The sequence below is a fragment of the Apis florea genome, unplaced genomic scaffold, assembly GCF_048593485.1.
Source record: "Apis florea isolate Af1SG1 unplaced genomic scaffold, ASM4859348v1 contig_3170_pilon, whole genome shotgun sequence".
NCBI lineage: Eukaryota > Metazoa > Arthropoda > Insecta > Hymenoptera > Apidae > Apis > Apis florea.
The window spans coordinates 1,331,225-1,342,432 of record NW_028256714.1 but is presented as its reverse complement, the minus strand read 5'-3'; the positions used below and the strand labels follow the sequence as shown (position 1 = coordinate 1,342,432).

Genomic DNA, 11,208 nt, shown 5'->3' with positions numbered 1-11,208 from the left:
GATATAATAATAAATTATATAATGATATTTATTATATAATTTATTTATGAAATATTTATTTTATGATAAGATGATATTTGATAAAATAATATATTGTATAGTATAAAAAATTTTAAATAAAATATTATATAAAGTCTATATAGTTTTTTATATTTTATTATTAATAATTTAATATTTTTAATTACTAATTTATTAAATCTGAATTTATATAAATTAAATCTAAAATTTTATCAAATTTATTTAAGGCACTGAATAAATTAAGTAAAAGTGGAATTAATAGAAATTTTATTTTATTACAATAAACTTTAAAAATTTGTATCGTAATTAGGAAGATTATGACGTGACATATTTGTATCGATATCAGGAAGATTACGACAGGATATATTCGTATCATAATTAGGAAGATCGTGACATGATATATTTGTATCATAATCTGAACGATCATGTCTCAATATATTTGTATTATAATCAGGACGATCGTGCCTCAATATACTTGTATCATAATCAGATCGATCAAGTCTCGATATATTTGTATTATAATCAGGACGATCATGTCTTGATAGATTTGTATCATAATCAGAACGATCATGCCTTGATAAATTTGTATCATAATTAGAAAGATCATGACTTGCTTCATTTATATCGTAATTAGGAAGATTATGATTCGATAAATTTGTAATATCATAACCACCATATTTATTGCTGGTATGAGATCCATTGTAATAATAACCATTCCATTCCGATCTCCAACTATCATACATATTATATTTTTTATTTTCTTGAAAAGATTTTTCGACAAGTATCTTGAAAATAAAATGAATATAAATTTGTTAAAAAAATATACATATACATATATATATATATTTTAATTTAATTTACGATGTATACATATATATATTTTTAGAATTTTACCTTATTGGAAGTCGATTCAAAAGATTTGTCATTCCAAGAAACGTCTGGATCAGTCCAAATCGTATGTACAGGTTTTGAATAATCACTAGATCTGTGGGTTGACATACTTTTTGCTATTTTCTCTTCGTAAATTGTAGATATAGATGGTTTTAATTTTGAACCGTTGTGACGATTTATTAACTAAGAATTATATAATTGTATTATATTAAATATTAATTTTATTAATATTATCAATGTTTGCTCTTGTAATTTAATACTTACAACAGAAACGCCAAATATAATGATAAAGAGTAATCCACCAACACCAATTACAATTACAGCAATTGCCCATTGTGGAAATAGTCTATCGTCTTTTTCAATATATTGAGGAGGAGTTGCTTTGGGTATCACTAAAAAAGAATTATTTTTAAAATAAATATGAAGATTTTCATATTTCAATTTTGTTAAATATTTATTTATTTACTAATAATATGACATACCTACAAAATCCGTATATTTTGGATCGATCGTAAATGATCCAAGTTTTATCGAATCCTTTGTTTTCGTCTCATTCCATTTATTTGTATTATATGTTCTTAAAGAATCGTGAAAAATAACTTTTAAATCTTGCGTATTAACTTTCTGCTGCATATTGGCCAATTCAACAAAATAATCTACTAAAATACTGCCCTCGCTAAAAAAAGAAAGAAAAGAATTCATAAATTCATAAATTCGATTAAAAGAATAGTGATAATTTTAAAAATTTAATATATTGTTCTTATTACCTGAATGAATCAATTCTTATTTTTTTATACCATTTTGCCAAGACAGTAGATTTTGAGAATACAAAGTTCATCTATTAAAAATTAAATATATATCTCTATAAGCATGTAAAATAAACATTTTCTAATTTAATAATAAATTCATATGAATACCTCTCGTTCAATTTCATTGGCAAGATTTTGCCATTCTTGAGTATTTCGATCAAGGAGTTCCGGTACCCAACTTGCATTACCAGTTATTCTTATAGTTCCAGCGACTTCACAATCTTGTTCGCAAATTCCTGGTGTAGTCGGTCTTGGTGTCGTTGTTGTAGTTGTAGTCGTTGAAGTGGTTGACAATACTTTGGTTATTGGAACGAGTAATTCAGAAACACTCATTGTGGCTCGAGCCAGGAGTTCTTCTATCGAGATTGGCGTGGTAGTTGATGGAGTAGGCCATTTAAATTCTGTGGTAGGTCTGAAATATTTTAAACAAAAATTTGTCACCAAGATCGGCTTAATTTCAGGCTTAATTTCATTAAATTTACATTTAACGTTCAAATTTAAATCTTAAATTTCAAAATCCAAATAATACAAAATAAAATATTTACCTGGTAGGCCAACCAGTTCGTATTTTCGGCGTGACAAGTATATCGGTTCGTGGTTTCGGTGATGTGGTAATTTTATGAATTGGTTTTCCTGTTCTGCCGAGAGAACTAGGAAAGACAAATTTAGACTTTATCGTAGTCGAAGTAGATTCTGTTGTTGTAGTAATATTAAATTTGTTTGCATCCTCAGTGTGAACATCTTTCGTTTCTAAAGAGGAATTTTTAATTTTCTGTTCGTAATCACGCGGTACGAAAGAAGAGATATCAAACTTGGATTTGGCGAATAAATCCTGAATTTTTATATCGACTATTGATTTCTCTGCGGAAACATCTAAATTCTTCGCTGTTGTTGTAATTACTTTGTTTTTTGAGTTTCCTTCATTTCTTTTCTTGTCATAATCTGCTGGCAATAACGACGATATATCAACCTTAGATTTCGCAAGAATATCGCTTAATAGAGAACTTTCTGTAACAGCCGCATCCTCTTTCTTTAATTCGTATCCAGGTGGTAAGAAGGAGCGGATATCTTGAACGATCACGTTAGTTTTCTTCGTAGTAACGGAGGTAGTTGACGTGACCTGAGTTGTAGTTCGTTCTGTCGTTGTGCTCTTTGTAGGCCATCTAAAGGACATTAATATATCTCTCTTACATACGTAATCTTAAAAAGATTAAGATATAAATATAAAATTTTAAAACATCACCAACCTAAATCCAGTCTTTGGAGGCATTGACATCGAACTTCTTGTAACATAATCACGAGGTAACAATCCTTCCAGGCTATCAAGCGTTGTCTCAATCTTCGACTTCGGCGTGATATGATCAATCCTCTTATCGTTATATCGACGAGGTACAAATTTGTTAATGACTGGTGTCTTGGCAGTCGTAGTGTACCTCCTACGATTATTTCGATCACGTTCGTTCAGAACGTCCAATTGAAGCGCATTGCCGGAAGTTCTGAAGCCACCAGCGAGAAAACCGTTGGACAACTCGGACTGTACCCTGTCCAATTTATCACTAACACTTTCCGTGGACTCTGGAGGCGGAGACGTTTTCTTTTCATTGTTATGGCTGCCGATCGGCTCGACGCGATCTATCACAGGAAATGGTAAGAATCGTGCACCGGATATGCTGCGGCTCGTTTGCACGGAAGCCAATATTCTGGAAGTATCTTCGGTCGTTATTGTTGTCACGGGTTGTTCGGTGGTTCCAAGTGACGTGGACGAAGGTGGCGCTGCAACTTGTTCGGTGGTGGTTGGAGCAGCTGTAGTTGGAATGGAAATCGTGCCGTTGACCACGCTCTTGGTTGTTACCACAGAGACCACAGCTCCACCGATCAAAATGGAACTATCCACGGAGGTGGAATTTGTTTTCACGATCGGTGGTCCGAGAAAAGCGTACATTTTATGACTGCCCTCCATCGAGGAACCGTCCTCGTTGTTCGTCATCGAAATCGACGTATCCAAATCCTTCTCGTCGAAAAGATCCGACGAAGAATCGTTTACATTCGCCGTGTGACGAGTATCTAGATTTTCCTCTTCCGCCTCCGACGAATCGTATTCGTTGTTTTCCGATTTTCTCGTTTCTTCTTCTTGTTTTTCTAGTTCCTCCGTCTCCTTTTCCTCTTCCTCCGCGTCTGGATAGTCGAGAGTGTCAGGGTTTGCTGCAAAATTTGGAGAATCTTACTCTTTTAAGCACAATGATGCGGAAGGAACTCGAATTTATGGTATACACATCCGTTGCGTTTCCATACCGCTAAGTGATGAAACGAGTTTACACAATACAGAACGCGTTTGCAAGATCATAATTATTTGATATTGTCGTGCTATTTCACGGGGGAAAAAAGACAAATTAAAAACGTAGTCGCGTCTTTGCCTTACGATAGAAAGTAATCGATTTCGTATGATCTTTCAATTTCTATCTTTATCCAGATATAAGAAAATTGATTAATCGAGTTTTAAATGTTACAGAATTTAAATTGTATCTCACCTATGGCCTCGTATCGTGATTTATTGGTATTTCCATAATCATCGTAATAATAATACGCGTCATATTGACTTGTCGAGGGATCTTCCACGTAATCTTCGTCTCTGGACGAAGTGTCTTCTACGCGAGAAGATAAATCCGGCGAAGATTTTTCGTGTTTCACCGTGTCATCGGTGATCTTGGAGAGTTCCGAAGTCTCGTGTTGCACTTTTGATTCGGTTTCAACCTCGTACTCATCCTCGTACATTTCTTCGTCCGCTTCCTCTTCACGCTCGTTCATCTTCCCGTTTGTTTTCGACGTCTCCATGACGTTATTCTCGTCCAAGGAGCGTAACAACGCCTCTTCTGGATTGTTAACAGGAGGGGATGCATTTTTATCTTGTTGTTCGTATACCGAATTCGTCGGTATCAGATGCGATAATTGGTCCCAAGTCTCGGCTGATCCTCGAGTGGAAATTCGTTGATTCTCTGTAACGATATTTTAAGAAAAATTTGAAAGATTAAAAATTTTGAAATCTAAAAAATTAAAAGTCTCGAAATTTTGTAGAAAATTAAAAAGTAAGTAAATAAATGTATAAAAATCAGAGCATTGAAAATAGAAAATGGGTGTGCTCGATTCGCACAATCATGTATAAATCATAGTTGCTCTTTCACGGACTTAACCAGCATGTTCCGTGAGAAACTGTTCCGAGCCTTTCCGAAAGAAAGCGAAGACACTTTCCATCATTGTTTCTTAGTGTTTTGTAATGCCTTTTGCATCGAGAAACAGCCTATTTCATTTTCTTGTCTTTTCGCGGAAAACTTGACAAATTTCCTGTCACACTGTATAATTAAGCAATCATTTAGATTTTCATATTATAGAGTTCTCAAATACGTAAGATATTACGTATATTGTTACTATGATGATGTTGTTGTGCCAGATATAGATATAATATTTAGGTTCCAACTTTTTCCAACTTTATTTGATTAGAAAAAAATTTGATCCAGTTTTCACGTTCAAGATGATCAAACTTAATTTTTATTCGACACGCAGCGATAATCTTTTCTTGTTCGAGAATTTAGTTTTATCGATGTTCTCCTTTTTTTAGCTTTCAATTAGAAAAAGTATGTTCTACTTTCGTATTATTTTATATTTAAACTTTCTTCTACCGGATTATTCTTATACCGATTAAACAAAATTTTTAAATTATTGCTAACAAATTCAATTCCTGAAAGTGTGCAATGCATTATTGTAAGCAAATAATCAGGAAACAATTTTTGCAACAATTTTAAGAAAGGAATCAAATTTCTAAATCGTAAGAAATACGATGTATTACGTATCCAACAAACTTTTTTCAAACTTCGTGTAAAAAGATTCTTTACTCCAGTTTCTCCTCTTCTTATATGCAATATCATTAAGTTCCGCTATCTTCAAGTCGAGCATCTATATAGTATAATATTATCCCTTCTTTCGAACAAATTTACGAATTGATTTATGATCTTATTATTATTTTCCTAAAAAAGAAAAATTTAAGAAAGTTAAAAATATCCTTTCAAATTGCAAATCTACTTTATGCATTGAACATTCTTTGTTCGATTCAACAAATGATACATCTACCAAAAATATTTAAATCTTTTCTTAGCGCTCTGTTAGTGCTATAAAATATATTACGGCTACACGAAATGCGCATAAATTTTGGCTCACGATAATCTTATTCAGCAGAATATTATATTTCCTAGGAAGAATGAGTGAAATATTCTGACTGGCAACACCGCGGGATATTCTTGAAAAGGGTTGTATCAGTGGCAAATGTTGTAACTGGAATAGTTCCGTGGGTGTGTCCGCGATGGAATTGACAAGGCTCCAGACCTTCGAAATCCGAGAGCGAATATAAATTAAGGCGTGGTTACGCTATTTGAATACGTTAATTGTGCTGGCTTTCTTGCGATTCCTTTCTTGGCATACGGTTTGATTTTTCACTACTAGACGCACACGCGTCATTTCGTAGATTACTAAAGTTCACTTGCACTTTAAATTCTCTTAATTATCATATATATATATATATATATATATAGAGAAAAGAAAATTATATTAGATTGCGTTTCTTTATAATACTATTGATTTAAATATGTTAAAGTTATTTTTAGAAACTGTTAATTCTTGATTGTATATAATAAATCTATTTTTATATGAGTAAATATTTTTCAGATTCAACGCTATTAATTATTGCGCTATTAACAGCATATGTATGAATACTTGTGGTAAATGCTACGTGACTAAATGTCAATGGAAGTATGTTACTTCGCGTCATATATTTAATTTTATACTAATACAATCTCGAACCGTTACATCAGTCTTTAATGCTTTTTAAAAAACATGATAAACTTTTTGCGTGTTGTAATAGTAATAAAATTCATTGCAAATTCATCGATATTTAATAAAATTATGGTGATTTATTCGATCAATGTCATTCTAGATCTTTTAGCGGAACTTGATCATACGTCTTATAGTATATATCCGGATTCGATATTTTCAGCTGTTGGCCAATTCATCGATCTATTGACGTAATTCGAAACCATTTATATGCCAATACTAGTATTTTCATAAAACTCGTTTAGTACTTTCACGATCGAGACAGCAGGAAGTGTCTGGCTGAATTCTAACGGGTGTACATACACGAAAGGAGCGAGAAGTCGCGCGTGCCAAGCTTAAGCAACGAAGTTGTATATAAATAATGGGGCGAGTGTAGCCGTTCTCCTTTCAATCGTCCTTCGACTTGATCGCGTCTCCGCACATACGTTCACACGAATTCTTAACTTGAAGTACTTGCTAAAATATCGATGACTTTTTCACTGGAAAATTTATATATTGTTTATCATAACTTTATTTTGTTAAAAATTAATCACTAATATATCATATGATTATGTGTATAGTATCATACTACCTTTGTCGAATATTTTCTACTAAAAAATGCTATTGTTATTCAGAAAACTTATCAACTTTCACAGATGAATAGTCATATCTCAAAATACAGTGGCCTCATTAACAATGCTCTTACTCATGTCGGAAAATACATATATTTATATCCATTCTTTTACTACTTCTGCAGAAATATATAAAATTATATATATATATATATATATATATATATATACACACTATACAATACAATTCTGTTAATATATACGTAAACATCATAACATACATAAACATACATAAACATACACCTCTGTTATATTTCACGAAACTTTTATTTGTTCGTCCCATGTAAAACGAGATGATGTAACCTCGTTGCACGATTTAAAACTGATTAAATTCGTTCGCGCCTTTTCTCTCACTCAATAATGTATTTATATCCAACTGCAGGTCGCAGAACTACATCTGACTGGTATGACGATATTTTGAAATAACACGTTTCATGTTTATTGTACCGTGACTTTTCTTATTCAAAGCGAGTGTAAAAGGCGAAAGATTTGTGTCTGCACGCAACAGCCACACGATCGTGCCATTTTCTGGCCTACAATCCTAGTGAAAACGAAGCCTAAATAAGAACCGCGCCTCGTCAAAGATTCGACGCTTGATACGCACTTTCCATGTGCGAACACACCGTTATTACGATACTTCATAATTAAATTGTAGATCCTTGATACGTGATGTTCGAATTCCACTATATACATGATTAATGAAGAACTTCACGTGCAGATTGGCGCCACTAACTTATCATTAATATTTATTTGTCATGTTTTGTATAGGAATGCGAAAATTTTTTTTAATTGATATTTAAAAAATCCTTCAATTCGATATTATTCATCTGTTAAATTGTTGATTAATCACTGTTATAGATATTATTATATTATGCTTTTTGAAAATTGAAAGTTTGAAAGTCACGAGATTTAAACAAACGATCGATATAGAAACGAGGCGTAAGGAAATAACTAAATGCATAGATATTACTACGCATATTGGTACGAACTTTCTCTAGAGAAGTTTCTTTTTCAAGGTTAATGATTCAAATGAGAAAAATGAATATACCTTACTCATCTCGTAACACTATTTATAGAATAATGGAAATATAGGTATTTCAATAATTTGCGAAAATAATGCGTTATGAATCATTCTGGAAAGATTTGATTCGTGTTTTGGACTTTCCTAATTTGATGCTTAATTTCATGATAAATTTGGTTATGCAATTTAAGAATTTTATTTATTACGAGATCCGTAAGATGAGTATTACTAAAACTTACACTGAAAAGAGCGAGGTCATGAGGTGCACGACGAAACCGTGTCATATTTCACAGAAATCATTTATATGGAAACCGTATGTCTTGTACGCCCACACACGAATGAGGATATATCTGAGATTTCAATTTACAGTTATAATTCCTAACAAAATGATTGATATTCATATTTTCAATTAACCTTTAAAGTTATGAAGCAATAATGCGTTATTTATATATATATCATAATTTTTTCAAGAAATGGAAACTAAGTTTTTTGAATAAAAATGTCATTTGCTTTGTATTGCTGCTTCTATGTTTATTGACGGTTTAAACTAAAAAACGACGCGAAAAATTGTCGCAATTCGCATTCTATTGATGAAAAGAAAACATTATTTTTCAGATTTGAATAACAAATTAAAATTTATATTTTTAGTTTTTCGTTATTAAAAAAAATAAATCACTGAATGAAACGTAAACAAGTTTATCATCATTGAATATACTATGCATCGTAAATTACGCGAACCTTTTACTTTTGATCTGATTAATTTAATTCACGATTCTATTAACGCCAACCAATTACCCCACAAACGAAAAATGAAATTCACTTCGCACAACGAAATCATATTTTTTTTTCTTAATTTTATGAATTCAATTAAGTATTTAATGAGCGTAAAATATGATTCTTATTTCGATATCTTTTTATGAATGTTATACGATGTACGATAATAAAAAAAAATAGTACATATAGAATTATCATGTCAATTTTATCATTCACGATTGAAATTAGATATATCCGTTTTAAGGAATCATGATAATCGTACCTCTCGAAATCGTTATTGCACATAACAATAGAAGTTCAATTGCCTTATCGTGGTACGCGATTGTAACACTCGTACAGAATTGTGGTTCTATTGTATTGCGTATTGTATCGCAATGTATCGCAGGTCACGAATTCAAACTATCTAGTATTGCACAGCGACCATCCATTTATCTCATCTATAGGTTTAAGGCCGGGTTACACGAAGTATACTGCGCTATTACTATATTTGCACACAAAAATTTGCACATACCACTCATCCGAACATATCTCCTCATCTATTGTTACGTAGTAAGATTATATTATATGATTGTTATGCCTTGCTTATATATAAAATAAGAGCAGAATAAATATATAATAATATAATATAAAAAAAGTGATAACCTACAAAATAACCTACATATAATTGAAATCTCTAATACGATAAAAAACTTCAATTGATATTTCACAGCAACTGATCGAAAATTTTGTTCGCTGTTAAAACGACAAAGAATACGAATTAAGGCAGAGAGATTTTACCGTACCCAGTGAATCGTGACAGTCATACACCGTCGACTCGCCGGATTACATAAATACCACCTACACATTCCACTCGTATTACGTTGTCAAAATCAAACGGGATCTTTCAGTGGCCGTGGTTGAACAAACTTCCAAGTCCACCGTTGCTCGTAAATCACACGGCCACAATATATTATTATACTTCGAAGAATCTGAGGGCGCCCCGTTGTAGGGTAGTAAAAATTCAACCGAGACAACCTGGAATCCCATAAATCTTCCGCGACACATATGTCCGCGAGGACATTCGCATTTACTCTGTACTTTATCCATGAAAGGATTGCGCGGATAACATCAGTAACGCGCCCTCTCGGTCGGAACGCAAAGTAAGATGCACTCGAATTTGCTGTTCTAAAGGGGTACTTTTCGCGGGTGTATTTTCAGAAAAAAAGAAACGTACCTTGTTGACAGTTCGTTGAAAAGAAGGAGCAACCAAGAATCAGAAACGTAAAAATCACATCAACGAACCGGTTATCGTTCTTTTTGCGTCTCGACATTTTTACCTTTCGCACTTGTTCACACCGCGCACTTTTTCGTAACGATGCGATTTCGAGGCTGTTCGCCCAACTGTCAGAATAACACTGTCATCGTAACGAGATTGAAATTGGCGGTTTTTTTTTTCGACACGTCGTACGTGTGTCGTTGGTTCATCAACGGACAACGAGTGGACACATCCTCACGGTAGAAAAGAGACGTTCGCGAGCACGGCGCGCTTGTCACTGGTCACGGGTAGAAAGCAAAATCCCACTTTCACTTGGTGGCTGCGCGCCTCGCGAGGCGGAGCTGGCACGTCGAGGCCATCGCGATCTTTCCCTCTCCTTTCTGTTTGGCTTCTTCTCGGTTACCTCTCCTCTTGTATAAGAGAGTCTTTGTGACGATCAACGAGAGGGAGCCAATACTTAGAAAAACCGTGGGGACGGGTTTTAGCAAAAATTTGAGAACGTCCGGGTACGACCTTTCTTGTATCTTCGCGAAGGTCGCTCGTGAGGATCAACGATCTTTCGCAACGATTTTAGAATCAGTGTTTCCTACACGAAGTCGAGACCCTCGAAAGGTCGAGATTGTTTTGCATCTTCCAAATGGAACAGTTTCTCGCAAATTTTTCGTCTCTGAAATAATTTTCCGATTTTTTTTTAGAAACTCTTTAAACAATTATATTAACATTTTATACTTTTATATAATTTTCATAAAGATTATTTTAATTTTAAATTATAAGAAATGTTTTCTAGATTGACTAAATGATTTCTAGATTGATAATAATCATAACAACTTTCTTCTCTCATAAATACGAATATTATTAAGGAGATAAAAAAGAAAGAAGATATATGTATGTACATATAAAATATTTACAATCAATTCTTTTTATAATTGCTATTTTTTTTTTTTTTAAATA

The 11,208-nt window shown here is 33.0% G+C and overlaps 1 protein-coding gene across 5 annotated transcripts; it reads right to left on the bottom strand.

Moving 5' to 3' along the window:
• Positions 1-268: 268 nt before the first annotated feature.
• Positions 269-10,674, bottom strand: LOC100865616 (uncharacterized). Of its 5 annotated transcripts, XM_086910199.1 has the most exons (12): positions 7,429-8,914; positions 7,168-7,326; positions 6,900-7,075; positions 4,247-4,711; positions 2,966-3,920; positions 2,264-2,881; positions 1,827-2,130; positions 1,677-1,747; positions 1,392-1,585; positions 1,174-1,301; positions 913-1,092; positions 269-803 (listed from the first exon to the last, which is right to left on the bottom strand). In XM_086910199.1, exons 4-12 carry the CDS (start codon positions 4,548-4,550, stop codon positions 306-308), a joined length of 3,252 nt encoding a protein of 1,083 aa, XP_086766325.1. In that variant the 5' UTR covers positions 4,551-4,711; positions 6,900-7,075; positions 7,168-7,326; positions 7,429-8,914; the 3' UTR covers positions 269-305. The 5 variants fall into 5 exon arrangements, with proteins under 5 accessions (XP_086766325.1, XP_003693146.1, XP_012341113.1 ...); XM_003693098.4 differs by lacking the exons at positions 6,900-7,075; positions 7,168-7,326; positions 7,429-8,914 and adding an exon at positions 10,216-10,674; XM_012485659.3 differs by lacking the exons at positions 6,900-7,075; positions 7,168-7,326; positions 7,429-8,914 and adding an exon at positions 9,785-10,038.
• Between the last annotated feature and the right edge of the window lie 534 nt (positions 10,675-11,208).